This window comes from Oncorhynchus kisutch, linkage group LG6, assembly GCF_002021735.2.
Source record: "Oncorhynchus kisutch isolate 150728-3 linkage group LG6, Okis_V2, whole genome shotgun sequence".
Classification (NCBI taxonomy): domain Eukaryota; kingdom Metazoa; phylum Chordata; class Actinopteri; order Salmoniformes; family Salmonidae; genus Oncorhynchus; species Oncorhynchus kisutch.
In genome coordinates this window covers 28,739,111-28,766,759 of record NC_034179.2, presented here as the reverse complement: position 1 = coordinate 28,766,759, position 27,649 = coordinate 28,739,111, and the positions used below count along the sequence as shown (strand labels likewise).

The 27,649-nt window shown below is 43.0% G+C and overlaps 1 protein-coding gene across 1 annotated transcript; it reads right to left on the bottom strand.

The window, feature by feature from the left end:
• Positions 1-378: 378 nt before the first annotated feature.
• Positions 379-27,649, bottom strand: LOC109892103 (gap junction delta-2 protein-like). The gene is made up of 2 exons (XM_020484521.2): positions 26,109-27,649; positions 379-2,873 (listed from the first exon to the last, which is right to left on the bottom strand). The coding sequence occupies exons 1-2, from the start codon at positions 26,183-26,185 to the stop codon at positions 2,018-2,020; spliced, it is 933 nt and encodes a 310-aa protein (XP_020340110.1). The 5' UTR covers positions 26,186-27,649; the 3' UTR covers positions 379-2,017.

Below are 27,649 nucleotides of genomic sequence, written 5' to 3'. Positions count from 1 at the left end.
TTTGCACAGAAATTCAAAGTGTCCATGCGTACTCATTACTGTTTATCTAAAGTTAGTAGTTCACTCAGTTTATCATGTCATCAGTGACTATACATATGCTGCTGTATGTTGGTATCCACTCTGTAAACAAATCTTAGTCTTTCTGCTACCCAATGTATGGAACTGTCCTCTTGATGTGATTTAACCTTGTGCCCTCTCATAGCCTGCACACTGACATTGGGTAGAAAGCTGAGGCATTTTGATATTTATTTATTTGTAATTTTTTTACACATACATATATATATATATATATATATATATATATATATATTATTGCTGCAATTCTGGAGCCATTCCAATATTCGCTCCCAATATCCCCATAACAGGGTGCTATGTTCATATCTGATACATCATTTTTCATCTTAACGCATGCTGATTATTACATGTCACAGTAGCAGGATGCAAATAAATGAAACAGTCTCTTTTTTAAATTGCATGTCATGTCACAATCTATCCATTCTATGAATGCTTCAGTAACATGCTTTTTTCAAAGTCCATAGGAGAAAAAAACATACAGTTTCCATTAGAGAACAAAATCTTAACAAAGAGAACATTAGTTTGATATATTTTTAAAGCTGTCAATCTATGATTAATCTCCAGCGCCACCCAAATCCCAGCACCCAACCTGACGCACGCCATGCCCCCGCCCACCTCATAGCTGAAAAAGCAGACTTTATGCAATTATTATTACATTAAACTATTTACAGTAACTTGCAAATATGGCACCAAATTTGGTAGTAAAGAAAACAACTTGTGGGTTACACGTTAAAATGTTCTGTGAGTAAATACTTCTGTTTCCTGTGTAATGGAAAAAAGAAAGGCTTGTTGGAATTCCATTAATTCCTTTAGTGCTTCATACTGTAGTCAGTTCTTTAAGAATGCATAATACAGTAAGAGAGGAGGGGGTGCTAGTGGGGGAGTGGGCGAAGGAGGGGGTGCTAGTGGGGGAGCGGAGGGCGGAGGGGGGTGCTACTGGGGGAGTGGGAGGAGGAGGGGGTGCTAGTGGGGGAGTGGGCGAAGGAGGGGGTGCTAGTGGGGGAGCAGAGGTGGAGTGGGTGCTAGTGGGGGAGCGGAGGGCGGAGGGGGTGCTAGTGGGGGAGCGGAGGGCGGAGGGGGTGCTAGTGGGGGAGTGGAGGGAGGGAATGCTAGTTGGGGAGTTGGTAGAGGAGGGAGTGCTAGTGGGGGAGAGGAGGGAGGGAGGGGGTGCTACTGGGGGAGTGGGGACGGGGAGAGGAGGGGGTGCTACTTGGGGGAGTGGAGATGGGGAGAGGAGGTTTCCAGTTTGTGCTGAGGTATAGTTTTAGTGTTGATTTTTGATGTTTTTTTTAAAGGTGCATCACCTCTGCTTGGCTCCTCCTTACATTGGAGCTGCCGCAGGGAAGGAAAATAACTGAAAGAAAGTTATTTTCATTCCCTCAGCAACTCAACTTCGCCCATCATCCCTGCTCTGACTCTGCAGAACAAAGGCATACACACTGCTTTATCTGTCGCACACACACGTGCAGGCATACCTTCTTGCATATGCACACATACATAAAGAAACTAAGGGACTATGTTGCAAAAGCAAAGGATAGCACTTTTTAGGTGAGACTTATTTCTTATTTAACTGTCCTTATTTCATATTATTACAGTAATTAGTCCTATGTCCTCTTTTTCCAGTGTGTTCTCTTGGAAGGCACCTAGTGTCACCTAGGACTCAGAGCACAACTCCCCCTACAGTTAAAATCTAACTTTAGTAACAGCAACAAAACTGCCCTTGACGTACTTTCTCTCTCTCTCTCTTGAGTCCAAAAAGCTCTTCTCTCCAATAATCCTCCAATATGTCCACGTGAGGTCCCTCTGCGCTCCTGAATAATGTTGCAGTGTACATAGAGTTAGTGCCCCTTAGGGTGGGGGGAGCTGGGCTAAGTGTTTGTCCTCCCCAGAAAAAGATTGCTTGGTCTAGAAGTCCACGTCCCCCCATGTGGAGGAACCTCTGTCAGACATAGGCTGACTCACTGGACTGAGTTCTGCCCAGGTTGGGGGCCTGGGACACATGCGGCACGTCCTTCTTACGCACCTCACAGATGGACTTCCTGCGGGCCTGAACACCCCTGACGGCCGTCTTGATCTTCCTCCAGCCCAGGTGGTTGAGCTCGGCCAGGTTGAGCAGCACACAGATACCGCTCACTGCAAACATGAAAATCAGGAACACCGTCTTCTCTGTAGGGCGTGACACATAGCACTCCACCTCCTTCACACAGGGGTAGCGGTCACACTCAAACATCCCTGGCACGTTGAAGCCATACAGGAAGTACTGGCCAGCCAGGAAGCCGATCTCCAGCACGTTACGGAACACCACCTGGATGACGTAGAAGCGGGAGATGCCCTCCTGCCGCCGAACCTTGGCGCTCTTGGCCTGCGTGAGCCCCCGGGACACATTGGGGATCTCCTTGACCTCCAGGTCCTGCTCCTCCTTGCCGCTGTCGGGGTTCTGCACCAGGATGCCATTGATGTTGCGCAGCTTGCGGGCATGGTGATCGCCTCCACGACTGTGGTGACTTGCGTGACCGTGGTCTATGTAGGGGTGCAGGATGGAGTAACTGCGGTCACGCTGCTTGGCGGACTGGTGTACGGAGTAGGTGATGAAGCATAGGCTGGGCGTACACACCAAGATGATCTGGAAGACCCAGAAGCGGATGTGGGATATAGGGAAGGCCTTGTCGTAGCAGGCCTGGTTGCAGCCCGGCTGCATAGTGTTGCAGATGAACATTATCTGCTCGTCCTCATAGACCTTTTCACCCACTATACCTACTATCAAAATACGGAAGATCACAACTACAGTCAGCAGGATCCTGGAGAGAAAGAAAGAGGGGAGAAGGAAGGGGGGAAGAAGAAAAATACAGAATTTCAGTTGTGTTATCAGGAGTGTAAAATTTCCCTGTAAGAAATTTGTCACAGAGCAGAACAAAGAATCATTGTAAGTACTGTGATACTGTGATACATCATACAGTACAGTATACTGTATGATGTTACTGGTCTATTATAATTCAGTAAAAGTGCCTCGGCATTGTGTTTGCATGTTGGATTTGACTTTTATTATGTGTGACATCATTTGTCTTAAACCAATAAAGGCTGTGCTTATGTACCTCAGCTCAACCATAGCAAATCAATAGAGACAAAAGTAGCTCTCACACCAAGGACAAGTTTCATCAGATGTGTGTAGTAATGTGTGTGTGTATGTGTGTGTGTGTGTGTGTGTGTGTGTGTGCGTGTGGACGAATCCCTCAGCTGCTGCAGTGTGTACGGAGGGGTGGAGTTGTTGCGCTCTAAATAGCATGCTCACGTGAACACACTACAGACTGTGCACACTGATTGAATCAACTCTGTTTCAACATAATTTGTCAACATATTGTGACGTGGAATCAATGTGGACAATACATACAGACAGTACAATACATTTTTTTTTTAAGTCATCAGTATGGAATCTCAAATGTGTTGATAGCTCTGCTAAAATGAGCACAGTTGTTTCCAAAGTTAAGCAGGGTATATAGAGGTAAGCATCTGGATGGTCTCACTGAAGTGCATTACCCCTGATATACCAGTAGGAGTCACTGTTCAGGCAGAAATAGTTGGATTGTGCCTTCACATTTAATTTAAATATACCTCTTTGTTTGCGTTGATAGCATGACGTTGAAACAATGTTGATTTAAATATACCATTTTACTATCAACATTTGAACAAGGTAAAAAAATATTTATAATCAAATCTAAAATTCAACATACATAATTTCAACCACCTAATAATATACTGCATATATAATATAGTATGAACAATATTTTTTACATTTTATGTGGAATTTTCTATGTAATATCAACATATACATAGTTCTGATGATTATATTGAAATGAGATTGCTGTAACAACCTAATAGTTAGATTAAGTCAATGTATTTACATTGAAGTTTTACTCTAATTTCAATGTTTACAACGCTGTTTGAAATTAGATTAAAACATTACTGGTTGATTACTTTTTTCTAATCCAATTTTCCACGTTGATTCCATTTCAACCAGTGTGTGCCCAGTGGGTATGCAAGATGAGGGGATATCACACGAATAGAGGGCATTTCACACTCATCAACACTCCTTAGCTGAATGAGAACAACACACTCACAGAAAAACTATTCAGACTTACACATTAAAATGTGTGTGTGTTTGTGTCTGTTTGCATGTGTGCGTGTGTGTGTGTGTGTGCATGTATGCATGTGTTTGTGTGTGTTGCTGAGATTTAAGACACAAAGGAGGAAGGAAGGAAGGAGAGGATGGAGAGAAGGAGAGTCTCAGTCATTACTGTGAATAATGAACATGTGGGTCCCTGCATGAATATCCATTATGTTGCTGGCTGAGTGTAACCCCACCTGTCTCCCATCTAGCCAGCATTTCCATTCATTTTTCAACATTAGACAGATAAGACATGAGCTCTCTCCCTCACAGTTCTGCCTTTCGAGACATGAGTTGAGAGCCTAATCCCACACCTCCTCAATCTACCCAGAACTACTACATCCACACACAGACACACAAGATCTAAATGGCATTATATTGTAGGCTATTGTACTTTATCTATGCTTCCTTATGTACTACAATATGCTCCACTGGCATCAGTGGATATGTAAACCAAATTAAACCAAATCAGCTATGTTTAAAATCCACTGCTAGTGCTGCCCTGGAGCAATGCCCCGTCTCTCCTGCTCTTACTCCCCCCCTTTCTGTGTATTCATTATTTAGCACACAATATTGGGGAAGTGTTCAATGGGACATTGATTGAGTGTGTGCACTTTATTTGGACCACTAGCCTGTAGAGTTCCTCAGAAGATGCAGACCTCCATTTCCACTGTAGCTAAGCAGCTTAGATAGCCTCCATTTACGTGCCATAGGCAGCTACCAGTGGCTGTTCAATTAAAGTCTGTCGCACTGCTGAACACGTGCTGTCATTTCCACCCCCCCCCTCTCTCTGTCCCTCCCTCCCCCTCCATATCTCCTGTTCTCTCCCTCTCTCTTCTAGTTTTTTAATAGCAAAGTGTCAAAGGAGACCCTGATGTGTCTTTAAAATTAGCCCCACACCCACTCTTCATAGCCGGTTACCACAGCAACCACCTTTTGAACCTCCTCTCTCAGAGAGAGAGGAGAGAGCAAGAGATGAAAGGAACATGAGGGTCGAGGGAGTAAGAGAAACAAGAATTGTGTGTGGGGGGGGAGAGAAGTGAAATAAACCTAGATAAAGGTAAGAGACAGAGACTTAAAATGAGAAAGATCAAATAAAATAAAATGTTATTTGTCACACCCTTAAGCCTTACCCTTAAATGCTTGCTTAGAAGCCATTAATTAACAATTAACAAAGAAATAGAGTTAAGAAAATATTTACTAAATAAACTAAAGTAAATCAAATGTAATCAAATAAAAAAGTAACAAGCAAATGGCATAACAATAACGAGGCTCTGTACAGGGGGTACCGGTACCGCGTCAATGTGTGGGGGTACAGGTTAGTCGATGTCATTTGTAAAGTGACTATGCATAGATAATAAACAGAGAGTAGCAGCAGTGTAAAAACAAAGGGGTGCGGGGTCAATGTAAATAGTCTGGGTGGCCATTTGATTATTTGTTCAGCAGTCTTATGGCTTGGGGGTAGAAGCTGTTAAAAACCTCTTTGGGCTGAGATCCCGCTAACGGGATCGATATGACAACAGCCAGTGAGAGTGCAGGGCGCCAAGTTCAAAACAACAGATATCCCATAATTAAAATTCCTCAAACATACAAGTATTTTACACCATTTTAAAAGATACACTTCTTGTTAATCCCACCACAGTGTTCGATTTCAAAAAGGCTTTACGGTGAAAGCAAACCAAACGATTATGTTAGGTCCGAGCCAAGTCACAGAAAAACACAGCCATTTTTCCAGCCAAAGAGAGGAGTCACAAAAAGCAGAAATAGAGATAAATTAATCACTAACCTTTGATGATCTTCATCAGATGACACTCATAGGACTTCATGTTACACAATACATGTATGTTTTGTTCGATAAAGTTCATATTTATATTTAAAAAATCTCAGTTTACTTTGGCGTTCAGTAGTTCCAAAACATCCAGTGATTTTGCAGAGAGCCACATCAATTTACAGAAATACTCATAATAAACATTGATAAAAGATACAACTATTATGCACGGAATTATAGATACACTTCTCCTTAATGCAACCGCTGTGTCAGATTTTAAAAAATGCTTTACCGAAAAAGCCACGATGCAATAATCTGAGTAAGGCGCTCAGAAACCAAAACAACCCAAATAGGTGTGTAGTCAACAGAAGTCAGAAATAGCATTATAAATATTCACTTACCCTTGATGATCTTCATCAGAATGCACTCCCAGAAATCCCAGTTCCACAATAAATGTTTGTTTTGTTTGATAATGTCCATAATTTATGTCCAAATACCTCCTTTTTGTTCGCGCTGTAGCAGCTGTAGAACTTTTTAGGATCTGGGTACCCATGCCAAATCTTTTCAGTCTCTTGGGGAGAAAATGTGTTCTCGTGCCCTCTTCACAACTGCTTGGTGTATTTGGACCATGATAGTTCGTTGGTCATGTGGACTCCAAGGAACTTGAAACCCTCGACCCGCTCCACTTCATCCCCGTCAATGTTAATGTGTGACTGTTCGGAGGTCTATGACCTCTTCCCTATAGGCTGTCTCATCATTGTCGGTGATCAGGCCTACCACTGTTATGTCGTCAGCAAACTTAATGATGGTGTTGGAGTCATGCTTGGCCATGCATTCGTGGGTGAACAGGGAGTACAGGAGGGGACTGAGCACGCACCCCTGAGGGGCCCAAGTGTTGAGGAGCAGCGTGGCAGATGTGTTGTTGCCTACCCTGACCACCTGGGGGTGGCATGTCAGGAAGTCCAGGATACAGTTGAAGAGGGAGATGTTTACTTCCAGGGTCCTTAGCTTAGAGATGAGCTTTTTGGGCACATAGGTGTTCCTTTTGTCCAACTGGGAAAGGGCAGTGTGGAACGCGATTGAGATTGCGTCATCTGTGGATCTATTGGGGCGGTATGTGAATTGGAGTGGGTGTAGGGTTTCCGGCATGATGGAGTTGATGTGTGCCATGACCAGCCTTTCAAAGCACTTCATGGCTACCGACGTGAGTGCTATGGGGCGGTAATCATTTAGGCAGGTTACCTTCGCTTTCTAGGGCACAGGGACTATGGTGGTCTGCTTGAAACATGTTGGTATTACAGATTCGGTCAGGGAGAGGTTGAAAATGTCAGTGAAGACACTTGCCAGTTGGTCCGCGCATGAGTACACGTCCTGTTAATCCATCTGGCCCTGCGGCCTTGTGAATGTTGGCCTGTTTAAAGGCCTTGCTCACATCAGCTACCGAGAGCTACCGAGAGCGTGATCACACAGTCGTCCGGAACAGCAGGTGCTCTCATGCATGCTTCAGTGTTGCTTGCCTCAAAGCGAGCATAAAAGGCATTTAGCTTGTCTGGTAGATTTTAGCTCGTCACTGAGTTTCCCTTTGTTGTCCGTAATATTTTTCAAGCCCTGCCACATCCTACGAGTGTCAGAGCCAGTGTAGTAGGATTCAATCCTAGTCCTATATTGACACTTTGCCTGTTTGATGGTTCGTCTGAGGGCACAGCGGGATTTCTTATAAACGTTCGGATCAGTGTCCCAATTCTTCAAAGTGGCAGCTCTAGCCTTTAGCTCAGTGCGGATGTTGCCTGTAATCCATGGCTTCTTGTTGGGAAATGTACGGACACTGTGGCGATGACTTCGTTAATGCAGCTATTGATTAAGCAGGTGACTGAGGTGGTATACTCCTCAATGCCATTGGATGAATCCCGGAACATGTTCCAGCCTGTGCAAGAAAAACAGTCCTGTAGCGTAACATCCACGTCATCTGACCACTCCCGTATTGAGCGAGTCACTGGTATTTCCCGCTTCAGTTTTTGCTTGTAAGCAGGAATCAGTAGGATAGAATTATGGTTAGATTTGCCGAATGGAGGGCGAGCAAGAGCTTTGTATGCGTCTCTGTATGTGGAGTAAAGGTGGACTATAAACATTTTTCTCTTGTTGCACATGGTTGACATGCTGGTAGAAATGAGGGAAAACTGATTTAAGTTTGCTTACATTAAAGTCCCCAGCCACTAGGAGTGCCGCTTCTGGATGAGCATTTCTTGTTTGCTTATGGCCTTATACAGCTCGTTGAGTGAGGTCTTAGTGCCAGCATCGGTTTGTGGTGGCAAATAGACGGCTACGAATAATATAGATGAGAACTCTCTTGGTACATAGCGTGGTCTATAGCTTATCATGAGGTATTCTACCTCTGGCAAGCAATACATAGAGACTTCTTATCGCGCACCAGCAGTTATTGACAAATAGACATACACCCCACCCCTCGTCTTATCAGACGTAGCTGCTCTGTCCTGCCAATGCATAGAGAAGCCAGCCAGCTCTGTATGATCTGTGTCGTCTTTCAGCCACGTCTCAGTGAAATAAGATATTAGAGTTTTAATGTCCCGTTGGTAGGATAGTCTTAATCGTAGATCATCCAGTTTGTTTTCCAGTAATTGCACGTTGACCAATAACACGGAGGGTACCTTCGCGATGGATTCATTAAAGAAAACATCTGCTGAAGTGGAGGGAAATAGTGATGGAACAAATTCCTAGCAGGGCAGCAGAGGCACACAGGGTAGAACATGTGTTACTGTGGTACAGATTAAATAGAGCAGCATGCTGCTGCAGGACTGTTCTCACACCACCTGGGCCTTGTGCGTGTGTGTGTTTGTGTGTTTGCGTAAGCGTGTTTGTGTGTGTATTTGTGTGTTTGCGTATGTATGTGCATGTGTGTGTACTTGGATGTGTGTGTGTGTGTGTGTGTGTGTGTGTGTGTGTGTGTGTGTGTGTGTGTGTGTGTGTGTGTGTGTGTGTGTGTGTGTGTGTGTGTGTGTGTGTGTGTGTGTGTGTGTGTGTGTGTGTGTGTAATCCATGTATATCCCTTTTTTGTGCAAGATGGCATGTGCGTCTGGCCGTTTGGAGCAGCTGTGAGTGTGTACGCTACACTACCTTTCATTGTGTTTGAAAATAAAATGGAAGAGATCTTTACGCATTTGGTGTTTCAGATGGGAAATGCATGCCAAGTACACTGTTACACACTCCTGCTCTTACAATACCCACGTGAATGTAGAGAATAACACAAGCAAACAAACACACTCGTTTTCTCATGTACAGTCAGGTCCTGAAGATTTTAAATGGAACAATTAACTTTCTAGCGGACCAAACTAATGCACAGTACACTGTGGCCTGAGCCAGTTATCACTTTGTTTTCTATTCTTTTTAAAAACGTTTTTTAATAATAAATATTTATTTACACACACACACACACACACACACACACACACACACACACACACACACACACACACACACACACACACACACACACACACACACACACACACACACACACACACACACACACACACACACACTATTTTAGGGGCTCAAAAGTAATTGGACAAACTAACACATTCATAAATTCAATTGTGAGTTTTGATACTTGGTTGCAAATCCTTTGCAGTCAATGACTGCCTGAAGTCTGGAACCCATAAACATCACCAGATGTCGGGTTTCTTCCCTGGTGATGCTCTGCCAGGCCTTTACTGCAGCTGTCTTCAGTTCCTGCTTGTTCTTCGGGCGTTTTGCCTTCAATTTTGCCTTCAGCAAGTGAAATGCATGCTCAATTGGATTCATGTCAGGTGACTGACTTGGCCATTGCAGAACATTCCACTTCTCTGCCTTAAAAAAGTATTGGGTTGCTTTTGCAGTACGCTTTGGATCATTGTCCATCTGCACTGTGAAGCGTCATCAAATGAATTTTGAAGCATTTGGCTGAATCAGAGCAGATAATATAGCCCTAAACACTTCAGAATTCATCCAGTTACATTGGCAGCCATACATGCCCACGCTATAACACTACCTGTACCGTTCTTCACAGATTTGTTTTTAAATTGAACCTTTATTAAACTAGGCAAGTCAGTTAAAAACACATTTTTGTTTACAATTACGGCCTACCGGGGAACTGCCAGATTTTTACCTTGTCAGGGTCGGGGATTCGATCCAGCAACCTTTCGGTTACTAGCCCAAAACTCTAACCACTAGGCTATCTGCCACACCACCACAGATGAGGTGGTATTCTTCGGATCATGAGCAGTTCCTTCCTTTCTCTTTCTCTTCCCATCATTCTGGAACAAGTTGATCTTTGTCTCATCTGTCCATAGGATGTTGTTCCAGAAATGTACAGGTGTTTTTTAGACTTAAAAAAAAAACTCTAATCTGGTCTTCCTGTTTTTGAGGCTTACCAATGGTTTACATCTTGTGGTAAACCCTCTATATTTACTCTGGTGAAGTCTTCTCTTGATTGTTGACTTTGACACAGATATGCCTACCTCCTGGAGGGTGTTATTGATCTGGTCAACAGTTGTGAAGGGGTTTTTCTTCACCAGGGAAAGAATTCTTCTGTCATCCACTACAGTTGTTTTCCGTGGTCTTCCGGGCTTTTTGGTGTTCCTGAGCTCACCAGTGCTTTCTTTCTTTTTAAGAATGTACCAAATAGTTGATTTGGCCATACCTCATGTTTTTGCCATCTCTCTGATGGGTTTTTTCAGCCTAATGATGGCTTGCTTCACTGGCAGTTACAGCTATTCAGGCTTCATATTAAGGGTTAACAGCGACAGATTCCAAATACAAATACCACAAATCAAATCTAGATGGTTGATGGTTTGAGTGGACATGGAGGTTAGTCTGTATGAAGTGAGGGGTATTGATGTTTCTTTTCAGCAAGACATTTAACAGACACTGCTAGATGAGAAGCAATTGGTGTCCTGTTCCAAAAAGCCAATGGCAAAGACCCTTATTATACCTACTGTATCTCTGGGCTTTGAAATGTGAGAATATATAGAGCTGTGGCAGATTATTGTCCTGCCAATGTATTGAATGTATAACAGAACAAGACAAGCTTCTGTAGGGGATAGTGGGGTAAGTTGATCCATTTTTACATTCAGCTTCACTCCGTCAAGGGAAATATAGTATTATTTCTAACAAAGACATCATATTTCAGGATGTTGAGTATCTATAGAAATAATCTGAATTCATAGAACATTACAGTTTTGAAAACATAGCTTGTCCAAAAAAGTAGTCTCTTGGAACAACCTATGGGGTAAGTTAAGCCACAGAACCGGGTAAGTTATGCCGCCTACAAATTTCTGTAATGACTGAAATATTACCATGTCTATTGTTATTTCCCAAACACAATTCAACACAATCACAACAGGTTTTTTGTTATTTAATAATTTAAAGCAGATTTTAACACATGCTTAACACCTAGCAAACACTGTACTTTTTTTTACACCTTTAACATAAGCCAGGGCTTGTTGTTACCTCATATCCCAGCAATAATGCCTTGCATTACACCTGGGAAGAAAACACTTACATTTGCTGAACTTGGCATTGGCTCAACTATTGGCTCCACTTACCCCATGGCAAACATTTTGACTATATTAGCCCACACAGCTACAAGGATGCACTAGGTTTAGGACCTTGTATAGAAGCTAAGAAAGACCCCAACTGATGTATAGAACAATCTTAAAATGATATACATTGGTTTACATACAAGCATCACAAGTAGAGTCTGTGTGTGAAAGAGTCTCTGCACTGTCAAGTTGTCACAGAGATGCTCTGAGTGAGTTTGTTTTGCAGCAGTTCCCTTGGTGCAGTCTGGTCCAGGTCCTGCTATCCTGCTATCACTATGAGTGATTGTCATGATCGTTCAAACACCTGCTGTGTGCTGCATCAGTGAAGCGGGCCGTGCCCAGCCATGCGCATCCACACCTACATTACACTACTCAAGCTGTCTGTTCAAACTCCCACTGAATAGGACTGAATGGTTTCTATCTCCTAACCTACCTATAATCAACATGACACATGTGTTCATTAGGCCTCAATAGGGGTTCACAGCAAAGTTATTGTTATTGTCTGAATTCTTATTCTTTTAATTTTCATTGACAACATTCACCTTTTTGAAGTCATCAGAGACATTACTGTGACAAACCATGTCAGGGTTGGCATTGATATCTCAAAAAAAATAAGGACACCATGAACAATGAACCTTTTGGACTATGCAACGCTAATGCTTAAAATAATCATAAAAAATCTTCTTCTCATGGACTTAAAGTCAGATTCACTACAAATGTGGTCTTTGCACTCATCACAATAGTCACTGAAGAGTTTGAGAAATGAAAGTTGATCCATTCAAAGATGTCCATATTATACTAGTTGATGTGTATTAGCACATACACTAATATGCTAAAATATGCTAAGAATACTTAAAAAATCTTGCCATGAACCATATATAAATAGTTGCTGCATTCAAATATGGCTGCACTATAGATGAATGTTAGCACATATGCTAATGCTAAACATGCTCATTAAATCTTCTTCTCATGAACCATAAGTCAAATTGACTCCAGATGTGGTACAGTATATAGACTCAATGAATTAGCCTCTAATGGATTTGATAATGTTTAGTTGCTGAATTCAAGGATGGCCCCGCTACACCACTAGATGGCACCACATCAAACCCAGGCTAAAATAACCTATGGACATGAAGCCATGAAATATGGAATGCAAATTTTATGTACAGTACCAGTCAAAGGTTTGGACACACCTACTCGTTCAAGGGTTTTTCTTTATTTTTACTATTTTCTACATTGTAGAATAATAGTGAAGACATCAAAACTATGAAATAACACATATGGAATCATGTGGAAACCAAACAGATGCTAAACAAATCAAAATATATTTTATATTTTATATTCTTCAAAGTAGCCACCCTTTTCATTGATGACAGATTTGCACACTCTCTCAACCAGCTTCACCTGGAATGCTTTTCCAACAGTCTTGAAGAAGTTCCCACATATGCTGAGCACTTGTTGGCTGCTTCTCCTTCGGTCCAACTCATCCAAAACCATCTCAATTGGGTTGAGGTCGGGTGATTGTGGATGCCAGGTCATCTGATGTAGCACTCCATCACTCTCCTTCTTGGTCAAATAACCCTTATATAGCCTGGAGGGGTGTTGGGTCTTTGTCTTGTTGAAATACAAATGATAGTCCCACTAAGCACAAACCAGGTGGGATGGCATATAGTTGCAGAATGGCAAGTCTCTTCTTCTTATTGGTGTCCTTTAGTAGTGGTTTCTTTGCTATAATTCGACCATGAAGACCTGATTCACACAGTCTCCTCTGAACAGTTGATGTTGAGATGTGTATGTTACTTGAACTCTGTGAAGCATTTATTTGGGCAGCAATTTCTGAGGCTGGAAACTCTAATGAACTTATCCTCTGCAGCAGAGGTAACTCTGGGTCTTCCTTTCCTGTGGCGGTCCTCATGAGAGCCAGTTTCATTATAGCGCTTGATGGTTTTTGCGACCTCACTTCAAAGTTCTTGAAATGTTTCGTATTGACTGACCTTCATGTCTTAAAGTAATGATAGACTGTCGTTTCTTTTTGTTTATTTGAGGTTTTCTTGCCATAATATGGACTTGGACTTTTACCAAATAAGGCCATCTTCTGTATACCACCCCTACCTTGTCACAACACAACTGATTGGATCAAACACATTAAGAAGGAAAGAAATTCCACAAATGAACTTTTAACAAGGCACACCTGTTAATTGACATGTATTCCAGGTGACTACTTCATGAAGCTGGTTGAGAGAATGCCAAGAGTGGGCAAAGCTGTCATCAAGGCAAAGGGTGGCTACTTTGAAGAATCTAAAATCTAAAATATATTGGGATTTGTTTAACACTTCTTTGGTTACCACAGGATCCCATATATGTTATTTCATAGTGTTGATGTCTTCACTGTTATTGTACAATGTAGAAAATAGTAAAATACTAGATACTAGTGCAATAACTATTGATCGAGTGGACTTTGTCTCATCGAAATGAATGTGAGATTTAAATTATGCAGATTAACAATGGGACATATCACGGAAATAACATTGAAAATATTTCACAAATCTGAAGCATAAACCATTAGTCAAATTGACCCCAGATTTGATATATAAACTCAATAAATTAAGTACTGACTTTAAAATTTATTACCTGCTACATTCAAAACCACCATACAGCACTATACTTCACTTGTGTCATCCTTGTGGTATTGAGAGAAAACCATAGTAATACTTTCACTGATTGCACATAAAGGAAGGTAGTTCCTACATGATAGAGTGCTTGCTTTGTTATCCAACTGATCTTGTGTCCTTTCTGTCATCCTGTGGACCCCGTTCATTGCTGCTTACATCTATATTGTTTAATATATTATTGTATTGAATATGGTTGGATATTTCCATGTTTTGTATTTCCTTAGAAAGACACAGGTTATTAAGTTTCCGTTCCGTCTATTAGACTCTGTAGAATTCACAGGGTTGCTTTTCCTGCAATGCTTTACTGAGGTTATGTGATGGTGGTGCACAGTGTGAGTTTTACTGCAGTACTGAACTGTTGGTTTATGCAAGTGTTGGGCTGTCTGGGTGTAGGTGTGAGATGGTTTGGGATTCCGTGTGTGTGTGTGTGTGTGTGGTATTCTGCTGTGGAACAGGATAATCAGCATGCAGTAGATTGCTGCATTAGCAGAAAGCAGTGGAAGAAGGTCATCTAGAAACATCAGTGTTGCTAAACCCTGCAGAGAGAAAAATGCCCATACATTAGAGCAAATTAAGGGAAGAAGGCCCTTGGGCCCTCACCAGCAGAATATCCGATGCCCACTGCAGATGATCAAAAAGATTTAATTAGAAGTTCGCCTGCTTTTTTGAAACCTCTTCAATCAAGCCAAAGGCATAATTTACACAAGGCCATTGATTGAACTGTTTTAACTGGTCCAGAAGATCAAGGATGGGGATCCAGGCCCCACATCTACACAGCACTGTACTACGGCATCAAAGCTCCGGCCTCAGTTCCCTCACAGCAAGACATGCTGAAAAATGATTATGTCTTACATCAGTCAATCTCACACTGGCTATGTTTACACAGGCAGCCCAATTCTGATATGCTTTTTACTAATAGGTATTTTGACCTATCAGATAAGCTCTTAAAAAGATCTGATGTGAAAAAAAATTATGTGATTGGTCACAATACCAATCGATGGAAAAAAGATCAGAATTTGGCTGCTTGTGTAAATGCACTCAGAGTGCCCTACAGTGTGTCCTATACCTGGTGCTAACATGCGTCCTTTGTCCTGATTGAATATCTGTCAAATAATTTGCATACAGGAAGAGACCGGCCAAGAACGCCTTCATCACTGGTACATTAATCTGGACAGGCTGTTTCTATAGTAACGCTGCTTGCTGTGTATATTCATTATGAGTAAAAGTCTAAAAGTATTTGTTTTTAAATATAGTTAAGTATCAAAAGTAGATTAAAAAGTATGAATAATTCAAAATTCCTTATATTAAGCAAACCAGACGTCACAATCTTCACACTCCAACAGTCAGACATAATTTAAAAACAAAGCATTTGTGTATAGTGAGTCCGCCAGATAAGAGGCAGTAGGGATTACCAGGGATGTTCTCTTGATGAGTGTGCAAATTGGACCATTTTCTGTCCTGCTAAGCATTCAAAATGTAACGAGTACTTTTGAGTGTCAGGGAAAATGTATGTAGTACATCATTTTCTTTAGGAATGTAGTGAAGTAAAAGCAAAAGTTGTCAAAAATTTAAAAAGTACTGTTACGGATACAAGTATCCTGTGTGTGTATCCTGTGTGTGTGCTTCTTTTCTCTCCTTCTCCCCTCCCAGGTGAAAATCATCACTCCCCAATCAGTCACCAATCATCAATCAGAAGACACACCTCCTCCTGTTTCCTACCCAATCACCGTTCCTTTCCCTTTGTTTAAAAACCCTGTCAGTTGTTTGCCGTAGAGCTCAATCTCTCTGTAAATGCCATGTCTGTAGATCTCGCTGTTTCACTCTCTTTATGTATTGAGCTATCTTTTGTTTGAGCACCTCCATATCACTTTGTCCTCACCTGTGAGTATTGTTTTTGGTTATGGTGTTTGTTTGTTTGCTGGTGGGAAAAGGGGGAACCAAGACAAGTCGCCCATAGGCATACACTACCCGTAGGTAAACTTTGTTAAATACATTAGTTAGAACTGGGTGGACCACCCACTGTATTTTTAGTTAGTTAGCTGTTGTTAAAGTAGGCTAGTCTAGCTTAGGGGTGTTTTTGAATACTTATTGTTTCTTTCCTTGGGTCCAGCTCAGCCCCTTTTCCTGCTCCCTCCATTACCGTGTGTTTATTAATAAACCTTGAGTTTGACGGTAGATTTCAGTTGTCGTGGTTATTTCGTTCACACTTTTACTTTGTCACTATTATAAATTGCATGAGTTGTTACGGGTCTCATTACCACTCCCCCCCCAGACTGTCGGGCCAAAAGGGATTCGTAACAGTACTGATACCCAAAAACGACTTAAGTAGTACTTTAAAGTATTTTTACTTAAATGCCTTGCACTACTGGTTAGTGCCAGGTATAAACAAAGCTCTTGAAAGCCACAGGATTTGAAGTATATGACAACTATACTTTCAAGGTCTAACTTCTCCAAATCTGCTTTGCATATGTATTGCAATTGATCAGTGAGCATACACAGCAAGCAGTGTGCTTATACACAGTTGTGAGTCCAGATGAATGTACCAGTGATGAAGGCGTTCTTGGCTGTATGTGATGTGAACCACCCTGCAGCCTCTAGTGATCCACCACAGCCAGGTCTCTAACTGAAGACTCAATTAGCTCATCCAGCTAAAGAGCATGTCTGATTGCAGCCCAAGTGGATATTTGAGTCTCAAAAGCTATCTTTGGATTCAGGATGACATTATAATCACAAATCGGAGCAGGCTACTAGAGCTCTTAAAGTTATGCTGAAAGGAAGAAACAGCCAGTAAACTGAGTGTAGAGCCGGTGTCTGTTGCAATATCTGCAGTGTGAAAATGGTTTAATTATACTTGAAATGGTGTTGGTAATATTGCATAGCTTTGAAGACATTATATCCAATGCATTTGATGTATAGCCTCTAAATGCTCTGTAGCTGTCCTGTATTGCTTCTGCAGTATATTTCAGTTTAGCTGTGTAGGCTGCCTAACCTGTGTTCATAATTCGTGTTAGATCCTATGGTATCGCATGTAGTAGCTGGTGTGTTGGCTGGACACGCAGGCCCTGGCTCTCCCAGAGGCTCTCACACACATTCATCCACACAGCAGCTGTTGCCATCAGCCTCAAGGGGCAACACCGGCCCTGAGCACTGACACCAGATGCACTGGGAAAACACACACATCACACATCACGCACACACCTAAAGAACACATAGTAGCACTCACAAATAGGCATGCATACAGACAGAACTAGCAGTAATATATACATTATGGACAGTGCACTAACACCAAGGGCACAAACAGAGCTGTCACAATGTTCAGCCACATACTGGACACCCAGAGTGAAAATGTCATTTAATCTCATATGGAGCATGTCTCCATAATAAGACATAGCTAATTTCTGGTGGCAGAACATAATGAATGAAGACCTGACCAAGCACAGAGATTAGAGCTGAATTACATTACAATACTATGGCTATCGCACTGCAGATGCATCTCTCTCCCTCCCTCCCTCTCTCTTGCTCTCTCTCCCTCGCTCTCTGTCTTTTCCCCCATCTCTTGCTCCCACTCTCAATTTGTGTTTGAGCTAGTTCAAATCCCATATTCTCCTCCCGGAGTATAGTTTTCGGTATCTGTACTTTACTTTGCTATTTAAGCAACTTCTACTCCACTACATTCCTAAAGAAAATAATGTACTTTTTTACTCCATACACTTTCTCTGACTCCGAAAAGTACTCGTTACATTTCAAATGCTTAGCAGGACATGAAAATGGTCCAATTCATGCACTTATCAAGAGAACATCCCTGGTCATCCCTACTGTCTCTGATCTGGCAGACTCACTAAACACATGCTTTGTTTGGAAATTATGTTTGAGTATTGGAGTGTGCTTCTGGCTATCCGTAAATAAAAAACAAGAATTGTGCCATCTGGGTTGCTTAATAAAAGTAATGTGAAATTATTTATACTTTTACTTTTAGTTAAGTATATTTAAAACCAAATACTTTTAGAATTTTACTCAATTAGTATTTTACTGGGTGACTTTCATATTTACTTGAATCATTTTCTATTAAGGTATCTTTACTTTTACTCGAGTATGAAAATTGGGTACTTTTTCCACCACTGTATGCCACTGATCATGATAACAACCTGTGCTGCCTACTCAGATCGTCTGCACATGGAACCGTCCCCTCTTTTCCTCCCTCTCCCTCTTTCCTCCTCCTCCCTCTGTGTATTCATGCTCCAAACCCCTCTTTCCTCCTCCTCCCTCTGTGTATTCATGCTCCAAACCCCTCTTTCCTCCTCCCTCTGTGTATTCATGCTCCAAACCCCTCTTTCCTCCTCCTTCCTCTGTGTATTCATGCTCCAAACCCCTCTTTCCTCCTCCTTCCTCTGTGTATTCATGCTCCAAACCCCTCTTTCCTCCTCCTCCCTCTGTGTATTCATGCTCCAAACCCCTCTTTCCTCCTCCTCCCTCTGTGTATTCATGCTCCAAACCCCTCTTTCCTCCTCCTCCCTCTGTGTATTCATGCTCCAAACCCCTCTTTCCTCAGCCTCTGCAGCTTTATCCCTTCCTCCTCATCCATCTCCTCATTTCCATTGTTTTATCTCTCCCTGATCCACTTGTCCTCCATTATCCCCTCTTTTCGCACCACTCCTCTCTGGCACTGTCCCCACAACAGCATTGCAGTGAAAATGATGCATCAACACACTTCCTTTCACTTTTACCTGCAAGGTGTTTAAATCTGATTTAATACAAGAACACCCAGGCTTATTTCTCTCCTGCAAAAAGCGCATTACAGCTTTGTAAGAGATCACAGGTGTATGTGTGTGTCAAATGGAAGCAGAGAAAGAGGGGGGGAGGTGAGCGAAAGGTTATAGAGGACCGTTAGGACAAACACAGAGTATACACCACAATAACTGCAGGAGGAAGGCAGAGACTTGATTTGAAGTCAGGAGATAATCTAGTCAACAGGATTATCCCAGAACGCTCACATATACATACCTTCTAATCCCACATTGCACAGGTGACAGGACCCTGATGTATAATGAGTTTACCAGAAACTTCTCTGAATGTCTGACCACATGAAACACAACTTCACAGCCTTACACCAACACATTACAGTAGTTTAAATAAGACTCCTGCTAGCCCGACGACACTTAATTCTTCTGCTGCTTCGTCGTTGGCTACATACAGTACTTTCGTCTGAGACTGCCATCATTGAAGTAATTTGTGGTGGGGCACTGTACAAAACCAAGTCATAGGATCGTCTCTAACCAATCAGAGTATCAAAGCCAATTACTGCTGTATTTGTGTTCTGGCTCTGGCCCAGCCCATCGGTTTCTGCACTAATCAGATGGCCCTGAATGTGTTCGCATTCGGTGAAGGGTCGGGGAGGTACTCAGATTCACACTCACTGCGGAGAAGAAACTAACATCTGTGGGCATATCATTTGGCTGGAACAAGGAGTCTGGATAGCCAGGCAACCTGTATACACTATGTACAGTGCATTTGGAAATAATTCAGACCCCTTGACTTTTTCCACATTTTGTTATGTTACAGCCTTATTGTAAAATTGATTAAATTGTTTCTTTTTTCATCAATCTACACACAATACCCCATAATGACTGCAAAACAGGTTTTTATATTAGAAATAAAAAAGCAGAAATGTCAAATTTACGTAAGTATTCAGACACTTTACTCAGTACTTTGTTGGTGCACTTTTGGCAGCAATTACAGCCTCAAGTCTTGAGTATGGTGCTACAAGCCTGGCACACCTGTATTTGGGAAGTTTCTCCCAGTCTTCTCTGCAGATCCTCTCAAGCTCTGTCAGGTTCGATGGGGAGCATTGCTGCACAGCTATTTTCAGGTATCTCCAGAGATGTTCGATTGGGTTCAAGTCCGGGCTCTGGCTGGGCCACTCAAGGACATTCAGAGATTTGTCCAGAAGCCTCTCCTGCGTTGTCTTGGCTGTGTGCTTAGGGTCATTGTCTTGTTTGAAGGTGAACCTTCACCCCAGTCTGAGGTCCTGAGCGCTCTGGAACAGGTTTTCATCAAGGATCTCTCTGTACTTTGCGCCGTTCATCTTTCCCTTGATCCTGACTAGTCTCCCAGTCTATGCGGCTTAAAAACATTCCCACAGCATGATGCTGCCACCACCATGCTTCACCGTAGGGATGGTGCCAGGTTACCTCCAGACGTGATGCTTGGCATTCAGGCCACAGAGTTCAATCTTGGTTTCATCAGACCAGATAACCTTGTTTTTCATGTTCTGAGAGTCCATTAGGTGCCTTTTGGGAAACTCCAAATGGGCTGTCGTGTCTTTTACTGACGATTGGCTTCTGTCTGGCCACTCTACCATAAAGGCCTGATGTCCAAATTAATTTACCACAGGTGGACTCCAAGTGTCAAGGATGATCAATGGAAACAGGATGCACCTGAGCTCAATTTCGAGTCTCAAAGCAAAGGGTCTGAATAAGGTATTTCTGTTTTTATTTTTTGCATTAAAAACAATTATGTGGAATTGTGTGTCGGTTAATGAAGATTTTCTTATTATTTAATCCATGTTTTAATAATAGTGTAACGTAACAAAATGTGGAAAAGTAAAGGGGTCTGAATACTTTCCGAATGCACTGCATATATCTAAACACTATGTCCCATAGATGCTTATAGCTATTACAGCTAAGTTCAGGCATAATGGACCAGCACAGAGATATCAGTTACCGCTAATGCCTAGAGGCTAACCAGACAGTTCTGTTGGCCAAACAGATTGAACATGGCCCAAACACTAAGGGATCATTTACAACACACCCTCATGTCCACATCAGCAGTATTGAGCAAGCTACAGGAGCAACCAGAGGAATCGATCTAGGCTACCGAGGGACAAAAGGTACAAACTCCCAGCCATCAAATAGGAGACCAATATCTGTGGTGCACTATAGGGACACCCATTTCACAATTCACATTACCACTTATTTACATTTGAGTAATTTAGCAGACACTTAAAAGAAAGTGTAAGTGAGTGTTAGTTCACAAAAGGTATTTTTTTTTTGGGGGGGGGGGGGTCAGTGTGAGAAGGTGATGTGGGGGGGTGGTTGAATTATTTAAGATACTCTTTGAAGAGGTAGGGTTTCAGATGTTTTCGGAAGATGGGCAGGGACTCTGCTGTCCTAGGTTCAGGGGGAAGCTGGTTCCACCATTGGGGTTCCAGGACACTGAAAAGCTTGGACTGGGCTGAGCTGGACCTGCCCTCTGGTAGGGGTGGGATGCCCAAGAGACCAGAGGTGGCAGAACGGAAGTTTGGGGTGTAGGGTTTGAGCATAGCCTGAAGGTAGGGAGGGGTAGTTCCCCTTGCTGCTCCGTAGGCAAGTACCATGGTCTTGTAGTGGATGCAAGCTTCGACTGGAAGCCATTGGAGTGTGCAGAGGAGCGGGGTGACATGGGTGAACTTGGGAAGGTTGAACACCAGGCGGGCTGCAGCGTTCTGGATAAGTTGCAGGAGTTTGATGGCACAAGTGGGGAGCCAACAGCGAGTTTCAGTAGTCCAGACAGGAGATGGCAAGTGCCTGGATTAGGGTCTCCGCCACTTCCTGTGTGAGGTAGGGTTGTACTTTACAGATGTTGTAGAGCATGAACCTGCAGGAGTGAGTCACTGCTTTGATGTTTGCAGAGAATGACAGGGTGTTGTCCAGGTTTACACCAAGGTTATTTTCCTCTGGAAGGGGGACACCGTGCAGTTTTCAACTGTGATCGAGAGGTCTTTGAACGGGCAGGCCTTCCCCGGGAGGAAGAGCAGCTCCGTCTTGTGGAGGTTGAGCTTGAGGTGGTGGGCTCTCATTCAAGCTTCGATATCTGCTAGGCACGCAGAGATGCGTGTCGCCACCTGGGTGTCAGAAGGGGGGAAGGAGAAAAGTAGTTGAGTGTCATCCGCATAGCAAGGATAGGAGAGACCATGTGAGGATATGACGGAACCGAGTGACTTGGTGTATAGAGAGAACAGGAGAGGGCCTAGAACCGAGCCCTGTGGGTCACCAGTCGTGAGAGTATGTAGTGCCGACACAGATCCTCTCCATGTCACCTGGTGGGAGCAGCCTGCTAGGTAGGATGCAATCCAAGAGTGTGCAGAGCATAAGACACCCAGCCCTGATATGGTGGAGAGGATCTGATGGTTCATGGTTTCGAAGGCAGCGTATAGATCTAGGAGGATGAGAACACAGGAGAGAGAGTGAGCTTTGGCAGAGCGGAGAGCCTCCTTGACACAGAGAACAGTAGTCACAGTTGAATGACCCGTCTTGAAGCCTGATTGGTTAGGGTAAAGAAGATCGTTCTGAGAGAGATAGCGAGAGAGTTGGTCTCTCGCTATTTCTCACGTCTGGTATAGAATGTGGAAACACCACAATGCCTTTTACACCACACATATAGATGCTACAGAGGAAGATATGACAATTAATAAAAGGATTGACCAAAATTTAGCTTGAGGAGTATTAGTCTTGAAGTATGTTTGATATGGGGTAAAGCCTTTCTTGTCGGGCCTGTAAAATGCATGATCAACAGCAGCACTCAGATTAAGTATAAAAGACAAGAACAGAAGTCCATGTCTGCATTAATAATGCTCTCTGTCAGACGCTGCAGACAAATTGAGAGAGTTGTCTCTGCTTCTGAATTGTTTCATTCATTGATTAATTCTCTGATTAGTTTATTTGTCTTTTGCACCAGACAGGCTATCAATGATTCCAGCTGCCAGAGGTTTGAGCTCAACTCAAAGGAGATGTGAAGAAAATTCAGATCCCTTATCCCGTGGATCAATCGAATGGCACTCAGACACATGGAGAGATATGTATACACCAGGGGAGGCTGCTGAGGGGAGGACGGCTCATAATAATGGCTGGAACAGAGCAAATGGAATGGCATCAAACACATGGAAACCATGTGTTTAATGTATTTGATACTATTCTACTGATTCCACTCCAGCCATTAACATGAGCCCGTCCTCTCACCTATTTGGTTTTGTTTGTGTGGTCTACTTCATTTGTATCTTTCTGAACTTTGATCTACTCTAGCATGACCCCAAACCATATGCACCATATGATGCTGAATAACGTGACAGAAAATACTATGGTGATACCACACCACAACCCTACATTTAACACCTTGAACATTGTTGAGGGCGACATCTTCATAGTGCAAAAGCACTGTCCAAAGTGAAAACCTCTATCTGTCAACGTGATTTAATTTGAAACTTTTCTTAAACAATTTGCATTATGAAGAGGCTATTTATGTGTTGCTCAGTTTAGTAAACTCAAGTTAAATAATCACCTCCGATTTGATTATTTAGGTGATTATGTAACTGAAGTTTAGTAAACTAAGTAATACATAAATAGTTGTATCTTCATAACGCACATTGTTGAAGAAAAGTTGAAAGTGAAATGATATAGTAATACATTCAGCATTATTACATCAAGGGAAATGTTGTATTCTTTCTAACAAAGATATCTGCATATTCTTTAGGGTGTTGTGTATCCTTGGAAATAATCATAACAGTTTTGAAAACAGCTTGGCAAAAAAGTGGTCTCTTGGCACAATTTAGAGTATGGGTACATTGAGCATAGTGATGGGGTAAACATGGGGACACATTTCTAACACTTTGTACTTTTTAAAAACACTTTCAACATAAGCTCAGGCCCTGGTGTAACCTCATAACCCAGTGACAATGCCTTGCATTTCACCTGGGAAGAAAACACTTCAATTGTGGCCTAGAAGGGGGCGAACCCAACTGAAGAATGAATTTGTCATCATTCGAACTTGAGTAATCACATGAATGCGAGGTGTCTTCAAAATACTATGCATAAAACGGACAAAATGTAATCATTTGTATGGGGTATATTGATTAGCCATTTGCTCAACTTTCCCCTGGACAGATGGCACAATTGACCTTAAAGCAACTAGTTTTACTATATTAGCCCACAAATCTACAAGGATGCATTTTCATGCTAGGTTTAGGACCTCATATTGTAACTTATAGAGATCTCAACTGCTGTATAAAATATTTAAACTATCTACTTTGGTTTACATACAAGCATCATGAAACTTATAAGTATGGGTACATTGAGCATAGTGATGGGGTAAACATGGGGACACATTTCTAACACTTTGTACTTTTTAAAAACACTTTCAACATAAGCTCAGGCCCTGGTATAACACAATACATTCTTTTGACTTTGTGAAAATCTGTTTTTTGGATCTAACTTGCTTACCACTTTCCACATATGGCTTCTTCCTTCACAGACTCCATGAAATGACAACCTCTTCCTAAATATTTGGTCACTGATTTTGTGTATGGTTTCCTAGAAACAAGGGGTGGCTCAATTAACCCTTTGGGACGACTTACCCCACTCTCCTCTACTGTATATAGCCTTCTAGCCACACACTCTGATAGACGTTACACACACACACACACAGAGAGACGGATGGGAGAGAAGGTCAGGCGTTGCCCTAGCGGCAGGGGACTACCTGGGGTTGAGGTTAATGAGCACAGCAGTTCAGTTGGCCTCCATGCTAACACAAGTAGCCAAGCTCCCCAGCTCAACATGGAAGGACAGAAAGAGAGAGTACACTAGATTTCTTCTCTACTGGACTGTACTTCAAATCATACAGCTATATATTTCACTGGGTAAGCAAGCATGTGGAAATGGCAATGTTGTGTGTGTGTGTGATTATTCTGTACAGATGGTGAGTGCAGTTTACCAGTAACTCACATTGTGGTTAATGGGTGGAAAACCACACTTTGAATTTGACTAATCACACAGGCGAGAGACAATGAAGCAGATTTTTTACACCCCAGATTAAAAAATAATCTATTACAGAATGTTTGTACTCAATGCATGTCTCCACTGCTAATTAGACTCCAATCTGTTCATGCATGACCTTCTGCCACTACACTGCTGTAACTAGAGAACACACAAAACCAGAGAAATTACACAAAAAGCAATCTTGTCTCCAAGTTCAGATTCATTTTTTCCACCTTCAACTCCTCCTCCAACTTATGCTGCTCCGCTCTCTTCCACACTTCCATTTCTGTCCTCTGTCTCGGTATATCTCTCTCTCCTCTTCTACTAGAGATCCCCCAATGCCCCTCCATCAATACCAGTGCCAATAGTTGAAATCAACCCTAATGCCTTGTAATACCAGTTATTTATTATGTTCAATTAGCTTGTCCCTTAATGATGGCCTAACAGACAAGCTAAATACCTTTTGTGCTCACTTCGAGGCAAGCAACACTGAAGCACGCATGAGAGCACCAGCTGTTCTGGATGACTGTGTGATCCCGCTTCCATAGCCGATGTGAGCAAGACCTTTAAACATTCACAAGGCCGCGGGGCCAAACGGATTACCAGGACGTGCACTCAGAGCATGCACGGACCAACTGGCAAGTGTCTTCACTGACATTTTCAACATCTCCCTGACAGAGTCTGTAATACCTACATGTTTCAAGCAGACCACCATAGTCCCTTAGCCCAAGAATGTGAAGGTAACCTGCCTAAATGACTACCCCCGTAGCACTCACGTCGCAAGCCATGAAGTGCTTTAAAAGGCTGGTCATGGCTCACATCAACACCATCATACTGGAAACCCTAGACCCACTTCAGGGGAGGGAAGGGGAGGCAGAGAGTAGAGGCTACTGCTGAGACACACACACACTTTCAATCAGAAAAACACAATCATCACACAAACATGAAAAAATTAAGAATTAAAAACTTTTGCACACACACACACACACACACACACACACACACACACACACACACACACAGAGGTGATGAGTGGCAGGAAAGTCTTACCTCCCAATCATGGTAGAATGTTGCTGGACAGCAGCCTCTAGCAGCCGCTCCAGAATGGTCCACTCCCCCATGGTCATCGAAAGACAGGTTCAACCTACAGAGGAACTGGGGCTCTGGGGCTCTCTCCCGATTCCTTCCCCTCCTCCTAGGCTCAGCGCTCCAGCCAGAGGGGGCGCATCCGCCCCCGTCCCACACCAGCTTCTCCTGCCCTCTACTCGTTGACCTGGCCGATGGTTCTCTGTAGGAGTGACTGTGTGGGGGTGAACGTGTGTGTCCTCCCTCAGTCCGGTCCCGGTCTGCTCTTCCCTTCCTGGCAGAGGAGCGGTGCCGTCTGCCTCTCCTCCTCTCTCCCCCTCCCTCCCTTTCTCCCCTTTCCTGTGCAGTGAAGCTCGTCCTCCCCCTGCCGCACCACTCAGATCTATACTATAGCTCACTGTATCTGACAGCCATGATCTCGCTCACTCTCTCTCCTTCTCTCCCTCCTCCTTTATATCTCCTTCCTCCCCCTTTTTCTCCCCCTCACTCTCTCTTCCCTACCCCCTCTTTCTCCTTCCTCCACCCTACACCCAGGGCTCTTCTGGTACCTCATATGCACTCCCTCCCATCAGTGCGAAGCTCTTGTCCTTGCATTGTGTTCAGTACTTTCCCTATAACCTTCCTTCTCAAACCCAGCACACTGCACCCAGCTGACCCTTCCTCTGCTCACCTCCATGCAGAGCCGTAGATACACACACACACACTCTATGACCAACTGTCACTGCCCGGGATCCTTACTGCATTTACTACGCTAGAATGTAAAGACACATTTGCAAATAAAGCTCCTGGCATGCACAGTATTGCTTACTGAATTTTCTTGTCATGAGAAACGGTGGCTCCTCCCCCAATCACGACAAGAAACTGTAAAAAGCCCGCCGGCACACACACACTCCCTCAGTAACAAATCAACTGCCTTACTGCATACACCGAGGCAGTGGTGCTGCAGACCTGTTGTCCTGTATCATCCCTCTAGCTAATTCCAGCAGAGTCCTCAGCCTGGAGTCAGGTCTATCGCAGAGAGCAGGGATGAGTGGCTATATAGTAAAACTATTTCTGGGTTCCATCATCTCGTTCCTCTTCTTTCACTCTCTTACTCACTTTGCTCTTTCTCTCTCCTCGCTTCCCCCTCGTCTTGTGTTTGTGTGTTGAGCTCACTCTCTCTGTGATGACTTATTTCTCTCTAGGTCTCACTCCTGTTTCTCCCTATCCTTTCTGTGCGCGCTCTCTCTCTCTGCTTTGCTCTATCAATGTCACACTCCGTAAGCATGCCACACACCCCCCACCACCTTCTCACTCTCTCTCTCTACCCTCTTTCCTTCTCGAGTAAATGTGCTTGGATTGCTACCCTGATCGCTGCTTCACTTGTGCTTGCAATAATTCCTCCCTCCCTTGTGCCGTCTCTGTTCTCTCCCCCTATGCTATTGGAATAAGCGATTCTCCCGCCACCTCTCCTTCCCTGCTTTTTTCAGTAATCCTCCGTCTGTGTGGAGTCTTGGTAGAGCTAT

Bases quoted from the DNA above. Each gene is read 5' to 3' on its own strand.
- LOC109892103 (XM_020484521.2), bottom strand. From the start codon at position 26,185: ATGACCATGGGGGAGTGGACCATTCTGGAGCGGCTGCTAGAGGCTGCT. The intron at 2,874-26,108 runs GTAAGACTTTCC...CTTTCTCTCCAG, and splicing joins CATTCTACCATGATTGGGAG to GATCCTGCTGACTGTAGTTG.